The sequence below is a fragment of the Blennius ocellaris genome, assembly GCF_963422515.1.
Source record: "Blennius ocellaris genome assembly, chromosome: 21".
NCBI lineage: Eukaryota > Metazoa > Chordata > Actinopteri > Blenniiformes > Blenniidae > Blennius > Blennius ocellaris.
Window position 1 is genome coordinate 14117008 of NC_137670.1, and position 26442 is coordinate 14143449.

The window sequence follows — 26442 nt, forward strand, 5'->3', positions numbered from 1 at the left end:
GGACGCTGCACTTGATGACGAGAGCTTGTGGTGAACTGTCTGCATTTTGTCTGCAGATGAAAATAAATATATTATATTTTCAAATAATAATAATAATAAAAAAAATTAAAAAACAGTTCATCAAAAAGAAACTTTAATTCAAGTTGGTTGTTCTGAAACTACGATGAGATTTTTCACCCACCGGAAACTCGACTCGATCCAACAGGTCAGCAGTCAATAGTTAATCGTTTTTCGCCTTTGTGGTGTTCAAATGTTGCTGCATCTTCTTGGAAACTTGTGTTTTGACTTAAAACCCAAACTGTCACAAGAACAAATGAGTCAACGTGAAGTTTTCGGTGACAAGGGGTGGGTCTTTGTGTCTTTCGATCAGACGTTTGGTGGCTCAAGCTCAATCTCTCACCGGGCCGAGGGTCAAACCACTGGACCCAATAAGAGCACCTTGTTTGGAAGCCTTCGCCACTGAATGAGTGTGTGTGTGTGTGTGTCTGCTCCTGTCAAGCACTCGGAGACCGTTGAAGCGATGAAAATGTGTGGCATTAGTAAAGTCCATTCATCACCTACTTGCCTTGAGACCTGCGTTGGCAGAGGGAAAGCTTGACTCAACACCTGGTGTTGGGATAGACTGGTGTTTATTGACTCGGGGGGGGCTTGTTACGCCGTCACTCCGATGAATTGACTCATTCACTTTTGAACAATTTGACGTTTTTTGCCTCGCGTTTTTTTTTTCCTGCCTTACGTGAGAACCGAGTCTTGTCTAAACACTCGAACTTCACCCAAATGACTTGGGCTGACGTCAAAGGGCTTCAATCTTGCCTCGTGGTTTTCTGGACTCTGCGTGAAGTTGCTTCTCGTGACACAATGGTCCCGTCATCTCCCGTCTGCACAGCCCTTCCTTTTCCCCTGGAGGTCCTGGTCCAGCTCTCGCAGCTGTTTCAGGAAGCCCCAGTTGGGGATGATCCGCCTGCGCGTCTTGACTCGCTCGATGGCGTCGACCACCGTCATGTCCTCGTAGATCATGAGGTACGCGAGGAAGAGCGTGGCGGACCTGCTCCTCCCCATCACGCAGTGCACCAGCAGTATATCTGGAAACGTAAAAGGAACACGTCAAGATCGTTTTGAAGCAGAGCGCCGCTGAGCTCTCGCTGTCCTCCAATCGTCTCACTCTGAGGGTTGCTCAGCGTCGTCCGAATGAATTCGGCAGCAGAGTAGAAATACTGGCTGAGGTCAAAACTTGGGACGTCTTCTGCGACCACGCCGTAGTACACCACGTCCATGTCGCCGTAGTAATCGGCTCCAGTGTCCACATTGTTCCACGTCCCCTCTGCTGCATTCAAGATGTGCGTAATCCCCATCCTCTTCAGTTTGTACCGGTCCTTTGCAGTCTCCCTGAACAGAAACCAGAATATCACCGTAATCCCCTATTTTTTTTCACTCTGTTTAGTAATTTGATGCTTTTTTTTTTTACTTACTCGTCCCCAACGTAGACATTAGGCCAGACCTCGTTGACGTGAGTGTAAGCTACACTCCCACGGTTGAGGATTTTCTCCAGCTCATAGCCCCCAGGTGTGACATAATCATCCACTGGACCGGATTCCTCCGCTGCCTTTGGAACATTTATCTTGTTGCCAGTCTTCGACTTGCGAGAAGCCATTTTCTCACTGTGGCTTCCTTTCACACATGATTTATTTGCTTAAGGAGAAAAAGAAAAACCACACTTGCCTTTTTTTTTTTTTTTTACCCCCTCTCTTCCATTTTTCCCTCTGTAGCCATGAAAAGGGTACTGTTTTAGGTTGGTTTTTTTTGTTTGTTCTGTTTCTTTACATGCACCTCCAGCAGCAGCGCTCACCGAGAGATTGAAGTCCTTCCTTTTCCTACTCGAGATTTGGGTTCTCATCGCTCTGGCAGCTTGTTGTCAAGCGGCACTTCAAGGCAGAACGTGGTAAGGTTTAGTTCTGGCAGGCTGAAGTCAGGGCACAGATTGTATAACTGCTCTGTGACGGGCATCAAATGCGGAGGATATTTTTAGGGCTGTGATGTGGCGGGCCCCTGACCTTAGCTGCCATGTTCGGTGCCTGTGGGGAAAACTTCCGCCCAGCCAGTCCCCGCCATCCACTTCTAAACGCGCAACTTTAATCTCCGCTGCTGCCAGGAAACTATGCTTATCCAAACTTTGCACTTGCCAAAGGATACCCACATTCACTGGAGTGAACGGGGCACTCTGAGCTTTTGCTCAGCCATATGAGCGACTCCTTGAAATTGTGTCAGTCTCTCTTAGCCTTTCTGCATATCTTCAGACGCGGGGAGGACTCGTGTAAGCGCAGCCTCGCAACACCCGTTAAAGATGTTCTGCATCTTCTGGAGCCTCTCGAGGCCAAAAGAGAAGTGAAATGTGTCAGACTGTTAGACAGATGAGGTTTTTCACAGTATGGCGCGTGTCTTTGATTCGCCATTATATGATATGCACGGTCCATTCAGTGATCTAAAAGCAAGGCCCCAAAGTGAGAGTGTGATGATGACTGTATTGCGGAATGGCTGGATGAAGCTGCTAACATGTCAGATGGAGTTTTCACACCATCAGCCTCCTTTATTTTTCCCTCATATCTTCATACTCTGCCATCATTCATTCTGACAGTGAAATCATTAAACCTGTGATATCCAATTCCTTTTATTTTGACAGCATCTCTCTCTCCCAGTGAGCTCTGGAGAGCATCTCTTATTAAGATGGCTTCAGTGTTTCATCTCTTTTCAAAGTCTGACCTGAATCTGTATACACTCTCAGAACCACGCCGGCATATTTTTGTCATCTTGTATCAAGCCTCTTTAGACACATCACAGTTTTAACTCTTCGCGTCTGGATTGCAGCAGTTAAGACAGAGTATTTTGAGAAATGTGAATACGTAAGTGGAGCATTGTTTATTTATAGGCATACGAGTCTTTGTGTTGTTCGAGTGCAGCAGGGGTCCTGGCAGTTGATACAGATTGGGATGTGTTGTATATCCGAATTTAGAGGACAAATGCGGTGTTTTCGGATGTTGTAGCTCTTTGCATACGTAACACTTGTATTTTTTATTTTTTTATTTTTTTATTTTCTGCTGACTGTTTGAAATGTTTTTGGTACATAGATTGTCAAGCAGCAAAGTCTAAATCAGGTCTGAAGATGTTTAATGCACACGAGTCAGACTCTTTTCAAGAATGAGTACACGATCAAGCTGTGTGGATGTTTTAACTGCCTCAGGTTTGTTTACCCTCTTCACGATTTCACTGGCGGAAAAAAAACAACTGTGCAAATGTTCTTAAGATTGGGACAATTTCTTTGTTAGTCAAATTTTTCATGTTAGTTTTTGTGCATTTCAATAATGCACCAATTTAAATAGGTAAACACAATTTATACCTGCTTTCGTGCTTTACAGCCTTGGGTGATGAGAATCTGGAATTTGTTCGAAACCAATGCAGTTTGCTTCTCTGATTGCTCAGTAGCTCAGCTAAACAGTCACATCTACAACCAATATAGCAATGCAGACCCAGAGAACATGCAAACTATACAGAGGAAAACCTCCCGTCAGCAACCTTTTCACCATCGGACACCAGTCCTGCCCTCTGACCATGCTGCCCATTGTTGACTTCATCAGTTATTTATGGAAAACAAATACCTAATAGCACAGAAGAGGAAGATTTAATGACAGGTGGCCACGTAAATTAGTATAGAAGGACTATAAAGAGGCAGAAGTGCAAAGTTTACTGCTGTATCACATGTTAATGGTGATAATAATACAGTTCCTCTCTGCACTTATATTGCAGTACTTCATGTTACTGTGACAGATGGAGGAGATATGCTGCCAACAGACAAGTAGTAAGTTGTTTAAATCATTTGATAAGTATATTTGTGGTCAAAAAATGAACCTGACTCGTGGAGGGAGGCGGGCCTTTCTAGCAGCTCTATATCTACATCGACTGGCCACTGACTATTGAAACCACATATCTGTGTTTTCATTTTGTCTCTAAATGATTTGTTCCACAGGTAATGGTTGGATGAATGATGGTCATTTTCAACACTCGAAAACTGGGTATCTATCAGTAGAAAGTACTTGTTAGTTGTTTCCCTTTACTTTGAAATGGAAAAAAATTCAAATACATGTCAATTAAAATTACAGACAGTAGCTTTTTTATTTAAAAAAAAAAAAGACCCTGAATTAATAAATGTATCCCCATTCTCATTCTGTGTCAGTACATTATAGTGTCATATGTGTATTAATACACACCTATCATTGAGTTACTGGCAAGGTTAAAAAAAAAAACCCAAACCATTGTTATATGTATACGAAAGCATCCATTCAGAAGAAATGTGTCCCCATAATGTCCCTCCCTTCTTGGATTCATGTCCTCCTCTGCAGGATTAAGTTTGAGTCCAAATGACAGAGCTGATTGAGGAATCCAGCGTTTGGCAGGATGTTTCTGTGCCTGCGAACCGCCTGCAGAGCCTCCACCAGGGTGAGTCCCTCTTTAATCATGAGGAAGGCCAGGACGAGCGTGGCCGAGCGGCTGATGCCTCGAGCGCAGTGAACCAGAACCTTACCTGCAAAAACAACACACACAAAAAACCCAACAAAAGTAGCTTGAAAAGGTTGTGAATATCAGCGCTCATTATGTAAAATTGTAGCATGAATGGTAATAATTGTGAATAGTTTGACTTCAGGTCATCAGGCCCTTTTCACTGCAGGACACATGGATTGTTATTGCAAAAGTAAAAATGCTGAATGTGTGTGATCCATAACAGTGTGACAGGAAGTCGGTGTACACACTCCCAGAACTATTACAAGCAAAGCAGCTAAATGTAATTTGTCCATCATTAGGGCTGTATTTATTTCTTTATATTTTCTTTGATATAAAGAGGGGCCAAATATGAAATTAAACACAGCTTTAATATGCTTAAAAGTGCAGTAAAAACTGAAAATGCTTAATTTGCAGTATGAATGTACTTGAAGCCTCCAAACAGCAGCCGTCAGCAGAGGCCACTTGACAGTTTAGTTTCAGTGGATAATATATTCTCTCTTTTGCACTAGATTCATGCAGACGGAACAGAAAATCTCTCTACTGGGGTTGTGATGTTTTGATTTATTTGACTGTGTTTTCAATTTCCCTGCCTCTCGACAGCTTCAGGGCTTCTTTGCCATGATGTCTTGGACAGTGATGTTGCTCCACGCCTCGACTCATGATGTGTTTCTTTCATTATCCGCGCCCTCGGATGGACTCGTACCTTCCCGACTCAGAGCGCCTTGGATGAAGTCGGCTGTCTCGGTGAAGAACGGGCTCAAGTCAAAGTCTTTGCAGTCTGCTGCCTCGACTCCGCGATACAGTATGTCAGTGTCTTTGTAGAAACATGGCCCGGTGTCAATATGCTGGGGGCCATCTGCGGCATTCACCACATGTGTTATTTCCAGACTCAGTAGCAGGGCTTTATCCCGAGCTGTAGCCCTGCAAATGACACGAGAGGAGATGACAAGGAGTGTGCTCTTCAGCGATTTATCTCGCCTGCGGACCGCTCTGGGGAGGCATATGCTTGCAAATGCATCAGTGGTGACTCAAATGTACAGATTTGTTGTTTTTTTTTTTTTTTTATTGGTTTTTTTTTATAAATATATAATGTCCCGTCAGTTGGCCAAATACACGACTTGTTTGCAGCAACAGTTTCACAATCAGATCACCATATTGCAGCGGGGCCCCAAAGTGAGAATGCCACTTACGCGTCTCCGATGTAGAGGTTGGGCCAAACCTCATTGACAGCTCCAGTGGGGCGTCTGTTCCTCAGCAGAAGGCCGAGCAGATCGCAGGTGGGCGGTGTCTGATACGTCGGCTCCTCCTCTGAGCTCATAGCTGCAGCTCTCACCTCACTGTTTTTGTATAATTAACACCATTTATATTCATCTCGACATGTCACGGACGGCTAACTTCCCCCAACACTTTATATTGCACAAAGGAGGGGGGGGGTAAAATCCGAGCGTCTATCCTCGGCTAGTTTTCGAGCCGGCAAGCGTATGGAGAGGACAGTAAACCCTAACCTTGGTGGTGCAGCTCCCTCTGTTTTCCATCTGAGCTGGATATGAGTGTTGGTGGGAGGCTGAACCCCTCTGGAACGAGACAGCTGAACATACCAGAGACTGGGCAGAAGCAATGTGGACTATTTATTGCTCAGATGACTGTGATAGAAGCCAGGCTGCTTGTGTTGTGACAAACCAAACCACGGAGTCGCCACAGTTTTAGCGGTTGCGAGAGCACAAGCGATTGAAAACATGGAGAAGCACTGTGAGTTCAATCGGGTCAATTTGTACACAATAAGGATTGATGCTGTTTCATGGGCTCACTTTCAGAAAAAAAAACTTTATAATTCACAACCACAAATGAGATAATGATGGACAGCAATTAGCAAAATATAGAAAAGCAATGATTAATAACGACACTGTCAAATGACTTAAAATAAAACCATTGATCTAAATCTGCGTTGTCAGAAAATAAAAATAAAAAAGTCAGATAATAAAGGACAGATGATCTAACTGAAGCAATATGAAATGTTAAAAGACTTTCATTTGAGGACACTATTTAAAATGCTGTCATGCAACAAGCTTCATGTTTCAGATAAAGGGATTAGTTGTTATTTCACAAGTTTCCATTATGTAACATTTTAAATTGTATTATTTCTTTTTTCAATAACAATGTGCTGCATTAACTTTTGGCCATAAATATCAAACCAATCAATTAAAATGTGAACACTTTCTCTCCTCATGCCGTCTCCAGCTGTGGAAATTGTGGCCAAAGCAATAATAAAAGTGTGGCTGTGACTTATTATCTGATTCCCACGGTGTATTAAGCCACAGACTCACTGATCATGAATCCATGCATTACTCACTGATGGCCGGGACTCGTGGAGATGTTTTCATAACGCAAGTATCCCGTTGCCTTAGTAACTCGTGGCCACAACACGCAATCGCACAATTAAAAAAAGTCATGGCCACATTTTACAAAGTGGTGGCCTTGTAATAATGTTTATATCACAAGTGGCTCGAAGGTACAAACTGATAAACAGTGTTTCAATAACAGTGTGGCTACTTATATTTGTTCGATGGTATATTGCTGAAGAAATGGATGCTCTTTTCTGTATGAAATAACGACTGAGCATTCTGGAAGTCATTGTGGGTGAAGGACTGCGTTGCGTTCCTATTGTAGCGTAGCTCCAGTTTCCTTCAGTAAACTCTTTAATGCAAAGCAAATCTATGCAATGCAAGAATAATGAGTGTTGTCGTTTCGTCGATTTGAACCGCCAGTTCACAGTCCATTGACTTGACCACTCTGCCACCAGGTCCCCCTTTTCAGCTGTGCAGCTCAAAGTCGAGTAGAATACTTTAATATATGAAAATAGGAATAGGAAAATAAGAAAAATTGATTTTAAAGCCCCCAAAATGTTCACTTACTCCTAGTAGCCTCTATTTATTAATATCTGTTTTTACACTTTGTCCATTGTATAATTTCCTTAATCACATGGTGCACTTACATTTTAATTTTGAGGACTGAAGGTCATCTTTTCTGCAAAGTTGCCTTATATTCCTGGGGAAAGGAGTTTATATCTGCATGCTATTGTTAATGCACATGATCTTGTCAGATTTATGTTGTCAAAATGTGTAGTGATCTCGATTTTAGTGACTGTTATAATGTCATACAGTTGTATAAGCTTTCATACACGTCTCAACAGTATAATTCAAGACCAAGGAAAACAAGTGTGAAGCTGCAGTTGTAGCTGAGGAGTGGTTCATGGAGAAACACTCTCACAGAGTTAATATTTGCGTTTTAACTGCAGCTGGGGGGGCAATTAGATTTTCCTAAACACTGAGTGCAGTTAAGTGAGCTACCCAGGCTCTGTCCAGAGGCAGTCGCAGCTTCAGGCCAAGAAATAAGTCACATATTGGCCTTGTTCACTGCAGGAAGTGACTCGGAGTCACACTGTAATGAAAACATATGGGCTGATGGATTTTATTCTTTAAGTCCGTCCGTTGACGCTCCGGCTCACTGATGATCCCTGGTAATGCAGCTTTTTGTCGAGCTCCCTGAGCTGCTCCAAGAAGCCGTTGTTTGGCGAAATGTTCCTGTTGGCGCCGACCGCTTTGATGGCGTCCACCAGTGTCATGTTCTCATGGATCATCAGGTAGGCCAGCACCAGGGTGGACGAGCGGCTGAGGCCCATCGCGCAGTGGACAAACACTTTACCTGCAGAGCCAAGAGAGACACAAACTCCTCACTTTCATTTCGGAGCTCGGTCGCCTCCAACGTCTGCATTCACAACCACGCAATCAACGGATAATCGCGGTAAACTTTCTTCCAAACGTCTAATTTGTTACTCTTGTGTGGATTAAAACCCGTGCACATCACAGAGGGCTGTTCTTCTGACTTCCGACTAAAAGTTTTCAACAATATTGCAACAAATGTTTCTACACACGGTAATCCCTGGTTCCTTATCGGGGCCGAGGATTAGGGCGCAGAGGAGCGCGTAATTGAACTGTCTTGGCTTCTGTGTATTTCTGCTGAGGATTACTGTAGGCCCCGCCACACACTGGAGCCCCCGATCAGCCGGCATGTGAAGAAGGGGGCCTCATCTTATTACTGTCATGTCAGATACCGACTTCACTTTGCATAACAGGCCAGGCAGGCACAGGCCACAAACATAATTGTGTAATTTCCATGTCCAATAAAAGTGTTGCTTACAAATTACCAGGGCAATCCATTTAAAACCAATTTTCCTGGCTGAGGTCTGAGCTTATGAGAAGATTACCGTAGGGAGAGATATTAGCTTGATATTATGTTTAGTGTTTGATTTGCATTTTAATGACTAATACAACTGGGGGCTGCTGTAATGGGAATTGACTGACAAATGTTCCTGTAGCTCGCCTTGTCTTCCACAAGTCAGTGTGTAGAAGTGATGAGCAAGGGGGTGGGGTGGGTGGGGTGGGGGGTGGGGTGTTACCTGTGGGCGAGCTCAGAGCCGTCTTGATGAAATTGGCCGCCGGGTAAAAGAAGGGACTCAAGTTAAAGGATGGCATGTCAAAAGCTTCCACTCCGTGATAAGTGATTTTGGTGTCTCGGTAGAAGCTGGGCCCCGTGTTCACGTTGAACTTTCCGTCAGCGGCGTTGAGCACATGGGTGATGTGGTGAGCCTGGAGCGTCCTCTTGTCTTTGGCTGCATACCTGAAGGAACAAAATAGACAATGTCATTTGGCGGATTAATGTCTCAAATGGTATTGAGAAATTATGACTTCAACAATACACATTTAACCAGTTTTCAAGTACTTCGTTTGTCTTTTCTTAACTTGATGAGTAAAACTAATTGGAACTGCTTATCAGCCAATTCTCGTATGACCTTGCAAAAAAACAACAACGACAGGTATTTGTTATTTCTCTGGAACAACTTGTCCCCAGTGAATTAAAAAAAAAAAACCTGAGAGTAAAAGGACTGCACAGATAAGCTGCTGTTGAAGCAAAAAGTTAATGTAAAGGCTTTACTCCGCAAACATAAAAATATTTACCTTCACACTGTCGTCTGAAGAGATAAAACAGTGTGCTCGGCGAAAAGCTGTGAGAGTCAGACAGTGAGTCACAGTGGACTCTGTAGTCATCTTTAGTGGGTATCGACACCAGAACCACATTAGTTAGATAAGAAGAACAGCCTAGAAGGATATCTCACTTAAATGTGAATTCACAAGTCAGTAATTCAAAGTTTAAAAGAGGTGGAGTAGTTTTCTAGATTCATATGATGATGCGTTAACTCCTCCGAGGCAAAATCCAGGCTACAATATCAACCGAGTGATTAGATGGATGAGGGATGAGGCTGGTGTCAAATTCCAGCCTGAGACTTAATGCGAGATTGAGAGGAAGCTACGGCTGTGAAGTTCGACAACCTGGAAACACTAGCGCAGTCCAGTGGGGTTAAATTATACTCGGTACTGTTCGTGCCGCCGCGAACAGTTAAATTAAAAAGAGGAAGTTCCAGCCTCACATGTCTCCGATGTAGATCCTGGGCTGAACTTCATCCAGATGGTTACTGGTCCCTTTCTTTGTCCACGTCAGCCTCTGGAGCTCTGAAGCTGGAGGGGTCTCATACCTGCCGTCTGCCCCCTCAGGCGACGCCAGGCAGCCGAGGCCTCTGGGCATGTCTGGATCCTCCACGTTTGCTTTTCACAACCTGTGGCCAAGATTAGCATTGGTCATTGTGGAGAAGTTTGGACCGCAGCGATTCCCGGGAAGTCCTTCTCGGGGACGCGCGACATCTTTACGTCGCCCACTTCCTGTTTCGGAAAGGACATGCAGTTTCTGTCACCATCTGTTTTTCGTGTCGCATGCTAAATAACGCATGTGAGAAGGACTAATAAACATAATTGGTCTTTGGTAATGCCGAGAGATAAATGCAGAGTGGGATTACAGGGAGGATCGCCAATTAGAACATCCAGTATACGGACTCTAGCCTTTATATATAGACCGTAATTATGCCAATAAATGCACTCTGCGGTGGTGAAGAGCCACAAGATCACATAATTGTAAGCTGACCTTTTGATGCTCTCATTATTTTATTTCCAGCTCTGTAGCTCTTGCTGGATGTGTTTATCTCCAGAGATGCACAAAATTGATATTCAAGGACTGTAAACAGCTATAAACAGCTTTTCATTTCCGGCAGGCAAGTCTAACCTGTGCATTTACAATTTACACACTGGGCTTTAGAGAGAGACCTATTCTATGCGTCCTGTATACATTAGCATCCATTTAGACAGGTGTGTGATTGTGCTGCAGGCTGAGGATGTTATGGACCATGTGTGTGTGTGTGTGTGTGCACTGTTATAGTAAAGAAACCGGTGGCAGCTCAGTTTTTTATTTGCATTCTTCATGTTGCAGAGGCACAATGTGGCTCTGAGGGTTTGAAGACTCACTGTTGTGTCCGCTGGGATGATTCATTGAGACCAAATCTGTTTCAGTGACCTTTTGTTAAGCTGCCGTGGCATATGGAGATGCACTCAAACATCCTGATGGCTTTATCCATCTCTGCATGAGCGTTGGTACACGCGCCCCCCACTCGGAGCAAGTGAATTCAACAAAAAACAACAAGAATTCTGCACCTGACCCACTGCATGTGCTACATGCATATGTGAGTGTGTGCATCTTCGAGGTAGAGTAAAGTCTTCTTCGCAGCAGTACAACATGTGCCCGGAGTACCTGGAGGCTCTTCTTTCTCCTCATTGATCTATAAGTACAACCCTTCCCTCCCTCCCACAGTGAGGGGCAGAGAACTGATTTCCCTGGTGCACATGTTGAGCTGCAGCGCCGCTTTCATAGCCTCCCCCCCTCAGGCTAACCTGTCCTTCCTGCTCCACTTCTGTGTAATTAAAGATGCTATGTATGGGAAAGTGCCCACGGTTAACATGGAGGGCAAATAAAAATGGCTTCTTTTTTTTTCTTTTCTTTTTTTTTAACCTCCTCGGGGCCTCTTCTTGGTGGTTTTATGATTTACACCTCCCTCTTTAAGTTTTCACATCGCGGTTCATCTGGATTTGTGGGCAAATTAATAAAAGAAGAAAGCAACGTAATCAATCAGGCGCTGCAGTCTCATCACAAAACACAGACTCAATTAAAACAAAGTGCTTTGCAAACATGTTCACCTTGCAAGTAACGTCACGCGGCACAATAAATCCACACGTCCAAGAATATTTGCACTGTACATACGGTTAGATATTCCCAACATGGAAAATGTGTTATATATTTGTAAGAACACAGTGTTAGTAGACACTTGCCTGGAAACGTTGCTTTTCATGCTCTCTCAGTACAAGAGCTCACATGTAGGTCGACAGCACAACTGTCTGCCTTCTCCTTGGTAATCTACCCTGCAACCTTTTTTGCTATTTTAACATCTGAATCTCAGCCCAAAATAATTCTGGCATCATCTTCTGCATTCCTTAAAGGTTACCCGAGCTGCCAACACAGGAGGGGAGGATAGGAGGCAGGTTTTTTTTTCTTTTCTTTTTTCAATAGCGAGAAAATGAGATCAGTGCTGCTGTAGTTGAGTTTGAATCTAACACACTCTTTCATTAAGAGTTTTCCCTTTAATAAAAGCTGCATAAATCAACACCTCAGTCTTTTGGTCAAGATTTGCTTTTCATCTTTTTATGTTCTGTGTGTATTTTAAATGATGATGCCTCAGTTTTATAAGAAGTAAAGACGATGATAGGCATTGACGTTGACACATTGACATAACAGCATTCCATAAAAGTAAAAAATGCATACAAAGAAAAAAGATTTCTGCATAATGTACAAAATGTTTTGTATCTTTCATTTTATTTTCTCAAAATATTACATTCACGCAGCTCATCTTTCACATACTGCTGACTCATCGTGTTTCAGAAGAGACTCACAATAAACTGTGCAGTTGGTTGGTATGACACAGACATTCCCAGGCAGGATAATGAAACAGTAGAAGCTGTTGCTGGCGAGCCATTCTGCCGAGCAGATGCGTGTGCGTGACTGACACTTCTAATTGTTTCCACAAACGAGCTCTTTGACAGTGAAAAGACGTGAAACCCTGCAATGCACAGCAGTGATTGATTCCACTGTTTGGACAAATACGAGGAAAAGAGTTTCTCACTGTGATCTGCGATGTGTCGGACAGCTGCTGTCGATTGAGTCCCATTTATTTCTGGGGCATCTCAGGAGTTTATTAAAATATGGAATTTTGAAAAGAAAAAAAATAAAATGTTCCATTAGACATTTTTGGTCCATCGTGAAGCAATAAAAAGTGAGCGGCTAAAAGGAAAAAAAGAGAGAAACTATCATAAAATCAGTATGATTAGTTTTCATTGCTCAGCTCTTATGGATTCAGTGTGGATTTGTTCTGCTCCCAAACTGTTTGAAGACATTTCTTACTGTCTTAAAAATGAAAACATCAAACTCTTTGTTGATGACAAGCAATGAAATGTTAACAAATGAATCTGTTCCTACATATGAGGGGTGAAAAAATATCTGGTTTCGCGTCAGGGTGTCGCGAAACCAAATCAAAAAATGACGACAGGACTGAAAGAGTTAAAACAGATAAAAAAGATCGAAACAACGAAGGCTCTGTTTATATGGCAACGGTGGTCTGAGCCCCCAAAAATTCAACTTTTTAAAAATGTCTCCCAAGGTGGAACTTTAAAAAAAAATAAAAAGCTAAACTAAAATGATTAAGAAAGCTCAATTTGCTCAAAAGCTATAAAACATCAAAAAGTGTTTAAAGTATGAGAGGTAAATGGAAAGAAACAACAAGAAATAACAAATAAAGGCTAAACATGTTAAAACAAGTAAATGAAGCTAAAACAATGTCAAACATTCTCATCTATAATTATGAATCCTTAAAAAAGCATCCCATTGTATTTTTTTGCGCGAATAGCATAACTTCTATATGACTTTATTTCCTCATTTCGAGGTTAAACTTGCTTTACAGCTTCTTTTGTTTGTTTGTTTGTTTATTTAAGGTGACAAAAACAACTAGAAGCACCAGCCAATCAGAGGTAAAGAAGGGCAAAACTCAGTATTGAAAGCCGAGTTGTTCCATGCATGTGTACAAGAGACGCCATATCCCAATTCCTTCAATAACCCCAACCAATGATCATTACTCAAGCTCTTTAATGAGCCGACCACGGTCCTGAGCAATGAATGTAATGACTCCCAGTCACAGCTTCACCATAGTGGAGTTCTACATTAACATAACCAACCAGGAAAAAGAAGCACCATTCAATTAGAGGTCACGTTTGGCCGATCACAGTATTGCGTAGCAGCGTTTCTGCGTACTTGAAAACCTTGTACGTGTCATGATGAGGTGACGACACTTCACCTGCTTGTGGGCCTATCGTGATTTTCGTGTCAAACACTCTCAATTCATTTATTAATCTTCTAATTGTTCACCCGGCCCAGGGTCGCAGGAGGCTGGAGCCCTCCACTGCCAACGTTGATAACCATCCTTCTTCTATACCGCTTCATGCAGTTTTCATACCGTTATCCCATTAATGTTTCAGTCTGTGCTGCTGCACCGGCAGTCGGACGGGGATGCTCCGGAGTAATCCCGTCATGATTTACAGGATCTGACACGTTTTCTTTTTCTTCATCTTCATCAGCTGAAGGTCCAGATCCAACAGCAGAGCCAGGAAATTCCTGTTGGGGTAGATCGCTCTCTTCTGGATCAGCTTCTGCAGAGCGTGTTTGAGCGGGAGGTGGCGGTGGATCATGAGGTACGCCAGCACCAAGGTCGACGACCGGCTCATTCCCATAATGCAGTGCACCAGGACTTTCCCTGAAAGTAAAAATAAAAGAGAAGATGAAGGCAGGAGAGGGAAGTGAAGGCAGGATTAGTGAGGGGGGCCTCAGTCTTATTAATATCATACATGACTGCCTGTCTCACACTGCGGCCTGTCTTTTTCCCTGCTGCGTGCTAAAAATAGCTCCTACAATTCATTGTCTTTGTTCATTTAAGGTCCCTTTGCAGAGCGGGCCCCGACTGTCTCTTTAATCCCAACTGGTCCTCCGCTTGATCGCCTCTTTGAAAGGAGCCATGGCCACGTTATAGGCTCACATTCTGCAAGGTAAGACTCCTATAATTACTACTGGCTGAAAGTCCACTGACATACCATTACAAGCTGTGTTACACTGTGGAGACGGGTGACTTTGAAAGGACGACATGATTGGGGGGGAACAGGTTTGCTTTGTCAAGGGCATCACATGCAGGAATAAAGAGACATTTCATTTCTGTTGGAATCCTTCAGGAGTCTTACCATCAGGTGACTTCAGCGCTTTGCGGATGAAATCGGCTGCGGGCTTGAAGTAAACATCCAGATCAAAGTGTGTGGAGTCATCTGCTGGAATGCCACAATACACAAAGTCGTTGCCATAAAAGCTTTGGTTCCCTACGCTGCCTCGCTTGGAGTGAGCAGCGTTTAATACATGAGTTATACCTAATTTCAGCAAGGCAGCCTTGTTTTGGGCTACTGCCCTAGCAAGACAAAGAGACAGAAAAAGGTTCAAGCCTAAGCAGCACAGCACGGAGAGGTAACATGACATTGACACAATATGTGGCAGAAGTTATGAGAACAGAATGAGTTCAGGGGGGGGAAAAAGCACTTAAAGCATCTCGGTTTCTTTGCAAAGAACCGTCATCAGGTCTGCTTTAAGCTCGAATTAGAATGAATACTTACACGTTGCCTATGAATATGTTTGGCCACACTTCATCAATTTGATTTAAGTGCAGCTTGCACGAGTCCAAAAGCTTCTGCAGATCCTTCACCGTCAGATACTCTTTTCTCTTGGCTTTCAGGGCTGACATTTTGAGTCCAAATCCCCGCCTTGGATCGATCGCCGCTCCAAATGTTTGTAGTATTAAAGCTGTTCCCGTCTTCCTCCTGCTCAAGATGATCCGTACAAGCAGGTGTTTATCTGTGTCACCGGACAGTTACCCAATTTAGTGCTTAACCTAGCGTGTAGTCTTACTGGAGCAGAGGGCAGAACAACAAGCAGTGCAGCCCGAGCTCTGCTTTTCACACCGCTGCAGGACTCTAATTTAATAAGCCTCAAACAGTGACGAATCATTCCATAAAGCAGTGATAATTGGACGTAATTACGGACAAAATGTTTAAGTGTGTTGCTTACACTGGATGACAGGAAGTCCACTGTAATTCAGCATTTTATACTCTAATAGTTGCATGCGGTTAGTTTACTGCTCTGACATGAATATCCTGTGAGAGGATGTGTTAAAAAAAAGAAAAAAGAAATTGGAAATATGAAGCTGTGCTGTTGGCTGCACATGATGTTAAACAGCCCTCACACTGAGCAAATGTCTCTTTTAACTCTCCTATTATGTTGCAGGTCAATTTCACCCATTTTAGCTTTTAAATGGGAGAAGAAAACCCAATTAACTTCTCTTTTATGCCATGAAATGTAATGACTTCTCTTCATTCAGGGTCATGATTGTGTATGTAAAATGCGAGTGCAACGATGTGTTGTGAAGTGTGAGTACTGTTGTTGCATACAAAACCGCTCAATACATGTCTCCGGGTGGTTTTTGACCTGGAGACAGTTATTGATTGATTATTTAAAGTGCAGATTCTGTTTATCGATGATTCTACAACCCCAGAGTGTGTGTGTGTGTGTGTGTGTGTGTGTGTGTGTGTGTGCGTGCGTGTGTGTGTGTGTGTGAACATGTGTGTGAAACGGGACAACAGCCTCCCTGATGTGTTCATGAAACTGATGAGTTCACGATCCATAACTGCTGCTGAAGTTTTTATGTGGGTGAAAGAGTGTTTTTAAAAAAGAAATCAAACAAACAAAAAAACCTTTCAAGTTAATAAAACCGCCTTTTAAACATTTTTTAAAAAGTGTTTCTCTTAAAGGCAAGGACATGCAATTCATCTGCAATAAGAGCTGGATGTTGTGCAGGAGAGGGGCAGTTATTGGAGAGATGCTTTACACTTAATAAAAAGTCAAGGTAAAAAATGGAGAATATTTATTAATGTGAGTTTGATTTACCAAACAGAAGAGATGAAAAACATCCACGGCAGGCTCCTCAAAAACATCCAAAATACAATCACAGAGCAACAGCAGTGTAATTATATTTAGACACATTTGCTTTTTAACCTTGAAATCAATTTTTATTATTCAGCAAACTGATTCCATGTTTTTTTTAACATCCAATTTCTCTGGAAATACTATTTTATTTATTGGAAATACAAGCTTATAACGTTCTGCTCTAACTTCAAGAAAAGTTTACAATTTGTTCTTTTTTTTTCTCAGGAAAATTACAATTATATATTTAAATATTATTCCAGCAGAAATGAAAGTACTTTTTTTGTATCTTAAAAGATCTGGAGCAGACTGCACTGTTAAAAATAAGTAGACAATAAAACACACAACCTCGTGTAAAATATCAGGAACTGACTTTGCAACAAACACCCCAAAAACTAAGAATGTATGATGGAATATCAATATTACTCAGGTTAAAACTATTAAAACTTCATATCAGTTGTATTATATTTTAATGTCCTGTTACTGTAGAAACACAATTGTATACAACACAATTACTTGCTCGTGTCATTATTTCTCAGTGACGTCAAATACAAACAAAACTTGCCTTTGTAAACATTTTTATGGGAAAATTGTAATGTGTTTTAAAAGGCATTTCTGTAGAAATTGAAGTTACCTCGTTATTTTCTTCTGAACAGAACATTAGTGTTCTACTAGTGAAAATAGTCTCATATCAATTTGTCTGAGCTTTTGTCAAAAACAAAAAATAGGTGTGCTTGTTTGAGAAGTTGGACTTTTCTTGCAAACACAAGAGAACTACTGAGATATTAACAGGGTAAAGGGACAGATACGTTATATTAAGTGACGGTGAATCATGTTTGACAAAAAAAACAAGAAACTTTTTTTTTCGAAATTAACATTCTTCAATAATCCAACCTTTTTGTCCACAAAAGGAAAAAATATGTAAGCTTGTGAAGTAATAAATTCCAAAGCACACATCAGGAAACTCAGTAATGCAAACAGAGCGATGCAGTTTACAGGATTTGCTTCCTAGTAAATCCACCATTCATCTTCTGCACAGCTTCATTCAGCTCAGAATCACGGGTGATGGATCACTCTGGACAGGACAGCACTCCCTCACAGGACAAACACAGAGAGACACAACTGTGTTGTACCATTGCCAGTTGACAGATTGGTATTTAAGGATATTTTTTACAGTGTAGGCTTGGACCACACGAACATGAACAGAGGGAGCTCATTATTCCTGAGACTGGGAGAGCTGGCTGACTGGCACATTAATTCAACCCACAACATAATGAATGGGGTTCCTTCCTCATCATAACACAAAGGCTTAAATAGGTAATTCTGTCTTATATTCAGTCTCTAAAAATCGATCCTGCCTGCGGCCGAGTCGACTATACTGATCGCTTATTAAAATGAGGATCAATATCGTGTGAACAGGCGGGCTGACTCACATCAAACAGAGCGCCTGAGTCAAATACCATTTCTGAAGCAAGCTGATTAAAGTCAAAGCACTTTGTGGCGAAAATAGGTTTCTCGCCCTCCAAATTACGACACAAAATTACCTGTGAGGTTGTGTTGTGTTGTGCAGTTTAATCTCCAAGGAACAAAGTTGTTTAAGGAATCCTCTGTTTGGGAAAATCCACCTGTGCTCTTTGACCTTATTGATGGCGTCCAGCAGGGCGTAATGATGGTGGATCATTAGGTAGGCCAGGACGAGGGAGGCCGACCTGCTCACTCCTACTGCACAGTGGACTAACACACGGGCTGAAAAAGCAAGCAATCACACACAGCGCTGAGGGATATGCTGGGACATTCAAACATCATGATGTGTATTTACCAGCAGTTGAGTCGAGTGCCTTCTGGATGTACTCAGCAGAGGGAAAGAAATAGCGAGACAGGTCAAAAGACGGTGAGTCATCAGCAGGCACTCCATAATGATCCACTGTGGATCCATAGAAGTCATGACTCCCCTGACAGTACATCCTCCCATGAGCTGCATTCACAACATGAGTGATTCCCAGCTTCCACAGGCTGTAGCGATCATTCGCCACTGACCTGTGGACAGAAGAAAACAGCCACTCTCGGAAGAAAGGAAACAAAATGAGCTGATGATCTTGCTGCTATCGAGAGCATTGGTGCAGACTTACATGTCCCCAATGTACAGGTTAGGCCAAACTTCATCCACATGATTACCAAACCGTTTCCCTCCATACAAAACCTTCACCAGCTCTTTTATCGGAGTGAGCTTCGAGACAGCGCCGCTTTCCTGCAAAATACTCATTTTTTTTTTAACCACAAAATGCTATGTTAAAAAGAAATCTTTCGAATTTCGAGTCTCAACACTTATTTTCAACCTCTGTTGAGGTTTTAATACAACCGTGATGGAATTGACAGGGGCAGGTGTTCCTGGTCTAAAATTAAAACTGTGTGACCCATATTTAAAATGTCGGCCAGTTAAACCCCTTTAACATCTATAGCGCAAATGCTTTTTTTTTAATTTATTTTTATCTCTGCGCTCATTTTGTGGCAGTGTGGCCTTACATTTGTATAACCTAGAAATAAAATTGTTTTCAGGCATAAGACTCCAAATAGCAATAAACATGTTGCAGCACCCGTGTTCCACCAGCGGGTGCCGCTGTTGGCTGGCGCCTCTGTAACTGGATTTCTTTATTCCTCGTGCGCCGCTTCTCTGAGCGTTACCGCTCCGTGTTGTCAACAGTCATGCTAACCAACACGGAGCCTGCCTGCGAGCCCGCCTTACTAATGCAGATAACGCCTTTGCGGTCCCCGCTCCTTCTTGCGATATGTCACTTCGTAAGTTAGCCGAGTAAAACAACCATCCTGTTGCCTCTCGGTGCGCGGTAAGTGAGCGCAGAGCACGCGCAGAGACGGAGCTCGCACAGCGGGCTAACAGCTTGCTAACAGGCTAACTAGCGCTCAGACTGAATTAGCCTGCTGGGGTCTGTTGTAATCGATGCATTTGTTTTGCTATTACGTTTGTCAGGGGCTCGAGGCGGTTTTTTTTTTTATTTGTTTGTTTGTTTCTTTTTACTTTTAAATAAAAATAGACCTGATCTCAACAAAAAAGTTGGGCTTATTGGCTGAGTCGTTGAATTAGCAGCTCTTGACCCCTACACGTTTGCTAGTCAGCCAGTTCTGGAGGATTTGCTTCAGGTGCAGGTTTTACTGTAGATCTGGAGCGCTTCTCTGAATCGCTTAAACCTCCCGAGGCAGACAAAGTCAGGGTTTATATCCGTTAAACATTTGTGTGGCGATGTAAACGAGAGTTAAACATGTTAAATGACCCATTCCTCCTGTCCCTGTAAACCTAAACAAGAATTTATCTTGTGACACTGACCTGTAATTAACAAAGCAACGTTTAACCTTATTGAGTATAATAAAGCGTATAAGCAATCCAGTGTGGGGATGTCGTTTTAGTCATGCAAAATGTTGCTGGATTGTCAGTCTAATATCTTAAATATGTTTAAATGTTATGGAATTTCTAAACTAATGTGCCTACACGAAAACAAAGCAAACATTTAAGTTCGTCTCAAAAATATAACCACGTTTTCAAATACACAAGACAATAAAATCCTGATTTATTACACGTTTGAATGCTGGCTTTTGTTTCCTAATTGAAATCACATATTAATTTGTGGTTTCAAAGTTTTCTTCATGGTCTATAGAAAACAAACTGCAATCCAACTCGCTCATCCTTCTATTCGATAACAAAGTCAACTTTGTTCTCAATACTTCATTTCAACCAGTATTAAAAAGTCATATGTCGAGAAAAATATGTTAGAATATATGCAGCAGTTCTCCAAATAAACTGAGTTATCAATATTGTAGAATAAACAGCAGGTTAATGCTTTGTCATGTTCAAAGTTCATGGATGTCATGAGAGTATTCTTCATTTAGGGAGTCATTTCATTCAAATGTGCTTATGAAGCTCAGTACATGTGTTTTGCAATCCTGGTCTGTTCAAATTGCGCCATGAATGAAGTTCAGTATTATCACAATGTTTTGATGTTGTAAGTTAATGATGACCCAGAAAGCTTGGTTTTTCCCAAATCTGCATGTCCATTTTCCCCGTAGCTTGGGCCAAAAAAGATTAACTTTAATAATGGGTTGTTTGTACTTAGCTATCATGAGATAACTGCCTCAAATTAACAAACGCATATATACATATACATACATATATATAAAATTATTGAATTAAAATTTTTCTTGAATGAGAATGAATGTTCACAGATTAAGGGTGTGGTGTTCATTGTGGTGTTCATTGTGCAAACTTGACTTATCAACATTCTTGCCTCATCCAATTGCTCAACATGTTCAGCTTTCCCCGTTTGCTCAGGCATTATCTCAATCGCCTATAATTTGCCACAAAGTGAGTTCCTTTTCTGACTACGTTGCAGTCTTGCTAGGATTATTTGGAGTGCTGACTCGGTAGAAATGAAGTACCCACTTCTCTTTAAGATTACTGCTGGTGAGGAAGTCGTTATGTTGTCAGTAATCGTAAAGCTCGCTTAGTTTAAATTACACTTAAAAATGAAGATTTTCCTCTCCCCAGCCTTCAGAGTGAGGACGAAATGACCCAGCTGAGTGTCCGCCGCTGGACGCCCAAACACGTCGCCAAGTGGCTGCGGGAAGAGGGCTTCTGCGACTATGTGGACCTGCTGTGCAACAAGCACCGGCTGGACGGCACCAGCCTGCTCGCCCTCAGCGAGTACGACCTCCGCTCGCCCCCTCTGGAGCTCAAGGTGCTCGGGGACATCAAGCGGCTGATGGTGTCCATCCGCAAGCTCCAGAAGCAGAACATTGACGTGCTGGAGGAGCTCGGCCTCCCGTTCGACGGCCTCTCTCCCACCGGCTCCGGAGGCACTCTGGACTGGCTTTGCAACGGAGACCCGGGCAGAGACTGCGACAGCACGGACACGGCCCCGGTGGGCGAGGATTACCACCAGTACACCAACGGGAAATTCAAGCAGCAGATGAGGCGCCTCGATCCCGAGTACTGGAAAACCGTGCTGAGCTCCGTCTACGTGGTGTTCGTGTTCGGGTTCACGTCCTTCGTGATGGTCATCGTCCACGAGAGGGTCCCTGACATGCGTACATACCCCCCACTGCCAGACATCTTCCTCGACAGGTGGGTGTGGACACTCGAGGGACATTTGTTAAGTCCCGTCCCGCCACAGTGACGGCGTCGATCAGCAGTGAAATGCCTCAGACTTAGGGAAACAAAGTGAGATATTTTTTTTATGGACTGTCAGACTATAACACCAGATGGTGGACATTATAACTGGCCTACTTCCTCCTTGCGTGTTTCTATAATTGTCCTCACGTACCCCTGATGGGCTCGCTGTGATTCAAAGAGATCCTTGAGAGGTTTTTTTTTCACTGACCTACTTTGAAGTGAGACCGGTTTGTTTGTGTGCAGTGTTGAGCTTTGTACGGAATGCCTCGGCTTGTTGGGGGAGCTGATTTCAGTGAAATGCCTTTGTGTATTTGGAGTGGTGGGATATGCTGAGCCAGGCTGTTTAGGCGAGTCACTAATCGTCATTTCTGCTCAATCTAATGGCATGGCGCACAGCTCAGGTTAATCTCTTACCACACACAATCAATAATTCAGGAAGTTTCTCTTGTTTGTGGCTGACAGTGGAGAGATCCAACACACTTGAGTTCTGCTGCACAGACAAGGAGTCTCAAACTAATTTTAGTTCAGAACCTAATTTGATCTGGAACAGACTGGACCAGTAAAATGTCAGCATAATAATCTTTAAATAGCCACAACTCCAAATATTGGAAAGTTGACTTGAAAGTTTCAGTCTTATTCCCTCTGTAACAGTGACACCTGCTGCAAAATACAGAGAAATGACAAAAAAGGATGTCTTCTATTTTGCAGAGCTTTTTCTATTTTCTTTTTAATTTTAGTCGAAACTAAAATGGATCAGTTTCTCATTTCTGACTACTTCACCTGGAAAAACGTGTGAAATCATCTCTGCAACAGTGTCTCTCGAAGGGTTAACGTTGGTAAAAGCCTGACAACTTCAGCTTTCCGTATGTGTGTTTTGACAACATTCACCCTCCCTGTGTGTTGATGCAATCAATAACAGAGCTACTAAGTAGACCTGAAACATCAATGTTCAATTTTTTGGGTTAATTCTAATTTGTGTGCTTTGTCATGTAGGTTGCATTGGGTCTTTTTAGAGGCGTGATGACCCGTGCCCTGAGGCCAGCAGGGGGTCTCCCACATGAATATGAAAATTTTTTAAGATCAGTTAATTGGTTAATAATTGTAAACGTATATTTATGTTAGATTTTGCTATTGAAGTCAGAAGGTAAAGCATTGAATGCTCCCATTGTGGAAGTTGGTGTGTTAGATTATTGACGACTACATGATGAAAAATGCACTTAATAGTGTTTTTGAGTATTTCTTTGTTGTTTTGAGCACGGCTGTCTTCCTTTTCCGCAGCGTGCCTAGAATACCGTGGGCCTTCGCCATGGCCGAGGCCTGCGGAGTGATCCTCTGTAACATATGGGTGCTGGTTCTGCTGCTGCACAGACACAGGTATTTGGCCCGGCTTTTCTTCTTCCACGCATCCCCGTGTCGAGGTTTTCACTCAAACGGCACTTTCCGTCCACGCGGCGCAGGTCCATCCTGCTGCGGCGCTTGTGCAGCCTCATGGGGACGGTGTTCATGCTGCGCTGCATCACCATGTTCGTCACGTCGCTGTCCGTGCCGGGGCAGCACCTGCAGTGCTCAGGAAAGGTGATGCGCGACCAGCTTTTCCAAATTTTGACGAAAAGGTGTTTTTTTTTTAACCGTTTCTGTTCTTGGTAGATTTACGGTGACATGTGGGCCAAACTGCAGCGAGCCGTGGCCATCTGGAGCGGCTTCGGGATGACGCTGACGGGAGTGCACACGTGTGGTGACTACATGTTCAGCGGCCACACGGTGGTCCTGACCATGCTCAACTTCTTCGTCACAGAGTGTAAGTTGCTCCTCAGTTTAACTTTCTATCATACAAAGCATCTTATTGCATCATAAGCTGAGGGTAAATAACTTTTGGAATAACTTAAAAATCAAAAACTTTATTTATGCTGATAAATATAAGGGGGGGGGGGGAAACAGTGTATGTCATTGGAAGAGTTGATGTGCTCACTAGTCAGAATTCATTATTTTGTGCAAAAGTTTACTGCTGTGTACTTTGCAGTGTCTCATGGTTGAAATATTTCAATAATAATTTCTGGTCAACTTAAAGCTATACGCCCCTAAATGGATACTAAAGATTAAATATGAGCCTTATAAAAGCTGGAATAACCTTTTAAAATGTTGAAGTGGCTGCCAGATTTCGTCTGTGTTAACATCATGAAAAGAAATTATGAGCTGTTATTAAAAAGTATGACATCAGAGGGTAAAGCTGTAAATCAGAAGGGAGATGGTGGAGACACTTCAAGACATTGTCCCTATATTGCCACCCAGTGTCCTTCACTGGTACTGCAAGGAAATGTTTCTCTGGCTGGAGAGGAGTCTGTCCTTGATAAATGTGCCACATTGCTGGATGGAGCTTTGATCCATCCCACTATGGCGGGTCACCAGTCCCATCAGAGAGACAAATATCCACTCATCATCATTTCATCCTTGTTTTTTCCCCCTCCTTTCCTTCAGACACTCCTCGAAGCTGGAACTTCATTCACACCTTGTCCTGGGTCCTGAATCTCTTCGGCATCTTCTTCATCCTGGCCGCTCACGAACACTACTCCATCGACGTGTTCATCGCCTTCTACATCACCACCAGACTCTTCCTGTACTACCACACGCTGGCCAACACCCGGGCTTACCAGCAGAGCCGGCGGGCCCGCATCTGGTTCCCCATGTTCTCCTTCTTCGAGTGCAACGTCAACGGGCCCGTCCCAAACGAGTACTGCTGGCCCTTCTCGAGACCCGCCGTGATGAGGAGGCTGATTGGCTAAACGCCCTGCGGTAGCGGTAGAGACAGACGTGTGTTTAGCCTGTGCCGTTTCGTCCTGTTCCGTCAAGTTGCCAACTGAGGAGTTGTGTGACAGCCTCAAGCCACAAAGACGCCCGCTGTGACCCTGTCAGGAAACACAGAGCCACAGTCTCAAATAGTTTGGGACGCAGCCGCTAACCCTTGTCCGCTATCAGGCTGATTATAGGAAAACCACGAAACCATTTAGTTTGTTTAGCCTCCGATTATTGTCCAGTGAACACAGTCTGTGGTTGCTTAATTATTACTCTGAGTAAAGACCGTGTTATGTAGCGTTTATTTAATTTTTAGTACCTTTCAACTTGAGTCACAATCATCGTCAAGTATGCGGATTCCTCACAGTTTTAGAAAGCCTCTCAGGTGGTGCCACACCAAACTCTTTAAAGCAGCCTGCCAATTTCTGTGCAATTAAAATACCCGATCGTTTTAGAGATTTGGTCCCAGATTCAATTCTGGATTTAGTAATTTATCAAAAAATACACAAAAAAACCCCACATTACCGTTAAAGCAATATGTTGAGCTCACTGTGGAGCCGATGTAACTTCTCAAGAACAGATATCATGAAAACCTTCTGCATTCCTCAAGTTTCACACTTCTACTACTTAACACTAACACCAAATTTCAGAGTTCGTTATTTGATTGAAGAAAATGTCACATTAGCCAAAAGGACTTTTCCAGCTGTCTTAAATATAATTCCATTTGCCAATTACCTTGAGTGTTATCGGTTCATTTGTGTGGAAATGTCCCGAAACGTTTGTTTACCATTGAAAATATGGATGATACTTGTTTTGTTTTTTTATATATATAAAATGTAAATTAAAGACCAAGTACTATGACATTTCCCTGATAAAAACCCTTTGACATTATTCTGTAGTAACAGAGCCCTTTTTATGTATTTGTTTATATTAATTTATTTCATTTTATAAATGTCAACAGGTATTTTTATATTCTGTATACGAAGTTACAGCAACATGCACAGAAGGAAATATGTTTACAGTTGCTTTGAACTATGTACTTGTTTGAAACACAATGTGCTATTTAAGTGTAACGTTGATTTCAGATTGTCCTGTACATTTCATTGACTGAAAGCTGCCACAGGAGGAAGGGATTGTTGACTGGATCGATGCATCATGTCAGAATCATGATTACTCTAACTTGTGTTAACTGCCTGACCCGTTCTAAGGAGGGGACGATGTGTTCATGTGCTACCGCAAAGCCACAATAATTGTTTCTTGTTCTGCTGATCATTTATGTTAATAAAGAACTGAAAGCAGGCTGATTTCTGATTTTTTTCCAACCCACTTGTTTCACAAATAGAATATACTTTTTTATATTACTGAAAGGAATTATTTGCTGTACCTTTCATCTCTAAATAGGGGTTTAGATGAGGTTTTGCAATGAAATGACAGCTTTATTGTATGTTGTGAAATAATTATGCTTTTTATTTAGTAATATGTTTAGAAATAGTTGATTGTAAGTAGTTATCAATAATGATCTAACTTGTAATCTCATTTAAATCATACATATTGCATAGTTCAATATATCCTTTACTCATAAGAATAAATAGAGATAGTTCATTTTTACACACACTGAGGTATTTAGTGTATAAAACGAAGTAAACCATTTTAATGAGTGAGGCTTAACTTTAATACAATTATATTTAAGCACACAGCAGAACAAAAGATAAAGATAAATATAAAAACAAAGTACAATGAGACAAATAGAAAAAATTGGATTTACATTAAAAAGGAAAATAATTAAAAGTCATTCTTTTTAAATACATGAAGACAAAAAACGAGTTTTAAACAAACAAAACGCAAGCAGTCAAGAAAGAACGCAT

At 42.3% G+C, this 26442-nt stretch overlaps 6 protein-coding genes across 12 annotated transcripts; 1 reads left to right on the forward strand and 5 right to left on the reverse strand.

The window, feature by feature from the left end:
* Positions 1–152: 152 nt before the first annotated feature.
* dusp29 (dual specificity phosphatase 29) lies at positions 153–1956 on the reverse strand. 2 transcript variants are annotated; one of them, XM_080517669.1, is made up of 4 exons: positions 1847–1956; positions 1470–1689; positions 1163–1386; positions 153–1082 (listed from the first exon to the last, which is right to left on the reverse strand). In XM_080517669.1, the coding sequence occupies exons 2-4, from the start codon at positions 1649–1651 to the stop codon at positions 868–870; spliced, it is 621 nt and encodes a 206-aa protein (XP_080373795.1). In that variant the 5' UTR covers positions 1652–1689; positions 1847–1956; the 3' UTR covers positions 153–867. The 2 variants fall into 2 exon arrangements, with proteins under 2 accessions (XP_080373795.1, XP_080373796.1); XM_080517670.1 differs by having other exon boundaries at positions 1470–1668; positions 1847–1882.
* Positions 1957–4373: 2417 nt separating this feature from the next.
* On the reverse strand, positions 4374–5937 carry LOC308145710 (dual specificity phosphatase 29-like; the record flags this gene model as incomplete). The annotated part of the gene is made up of 3 exons (XM_080517232.1): positions 5742–5937; positions 5255–5472; positions 4374–4573 (listed from the first exon to the last, which is right to left on the reverse strand). The coding sequence occupies exons 1-3, from the start codon at positions 5867–5869 to the stop codon at positions 4374–4376; spliced, it is 546 nt and encodes a 181-aa protein (XP_080373358.1). The 5' UTR covers positions 5870–5937.
* Positions 5938–6185: 248 nt separating this feature from the next.
* On the reverse strand, positions 6186–14112 carry LOC308145708 (dual specificity phosphatase 29). 2 transcript variants are annotated; one of them, XM_080517228.1, is made up of 4 exons: positions 14051–14112; positions 10037–10222; positions 9008–9228; positions 6186–8253 (listed from the first exon to the last, which is right to left on the reverse strand). In XM_080517228.1, exons 2-4 carry the CDS (start codon positions 10189–10191, stop codon positions 8027–8029), a joined length of 603 nt encoding a protein of 200 aa, XP_080373354.1. In that variant the 5' UTR covers positions 10192–10222; positions 14051–14112; the 3' UTR covers positions 6186–8026. The 2 variants fall into 2 exon arrangements, with proteins under 2 accessions (XP_080373354.1, XP_080373353.1); XM_080517227.1 differs by lacking the exon at positions 14051–14112 and adding an exon at positions 11820–11939.
* On the reverse strand, positions 12368–15497 carry LOC308145709 (dual specificity protein phosphatase 13A-like). 3 transcript variants are annotated; one of them, XM_080517231.1, is made up of 4 exons: positions 15246–15497; positions 15006–15043; positions 14826–14906; positions 12368–14347 (listed from the first exon to the last, which is right to left on the reverse strand). In XM_080517231.1, the coding sequence occupies exons 1-4, from the start codon at positions 15371–15373 to the stop codon at positions 14130–14132; spliced, it is 465 nt and encodes a 154-aa protein (XP_080373357.1). In that variant the 5' UTR covers positions 15374–15497; the 3' UTR covers positions 12368–14129. The 3 variants fall into 3 exon arrangements, with proteins under 3 accessions (XP_080373357.1, XP_080373356.1, XP_080373355.1); XM_080517230.1 differs by having other exon boundaries at positions 14826–14909; XM_080517229.1 differs by having other exon boundaries at positions 14826–15043.
* On the forward strand, positions 14576–25839 carry samd8 (sterile alpha motif domain containing 8). Of its 3 annotated transcripts, none has more exons than XM_080517221.1 (6): positions 14576–14636; positions 21164–21739; positions 23066–23161; positions 23245–23362; positions 23435–23585; positions 24263–25839. In XM_080517221.1, exons 2-6 carry the CDS (start codon positions 21183–21185, stop codon positions 24565–24567), a joined length of 1227 nt encoding a protein of 408 aa, XP_080373347.1. In that variant the 5' UTR covers positions 14576–14636; positions 21164–21182; the 3' UTR covers positions 24568–25839. The 3 variants fall into 3 exon arrangements, with proteins under 3 accessions (XP_080373347.1, XP_080373348.1, XP_080373349.1); XM_080517222.1 differs by lacking the exon at positions 14576–14636 and adding an exon at positions 19320–19451; XM_080517223.1 differs by lacking the exon at positions 14576–14636 and adding an exon at positions 20899–21079.
* On the reverse strand, positions 17348–18871 carry LOC308145879 (dual specificity protein phosphatase 13A-like; the record flags this gene model as incomplete). The annotated part of the gene is made up of 3 exons (XM_080517470.1): positions 17348–18354; positions 18428–18645; positions 18738–18871. The coding sequence occupies 3 exons, from the start codon at positions 18869–18871 to the stop codon at positions 18149–18151; spliced, it is 558 nt and encodes a 185-aa protein (XP_080373596.1). The 3' UTR covers positions 17348–18148.
* Positions 25840–26442: the final 603 nt, after the last annotated feature.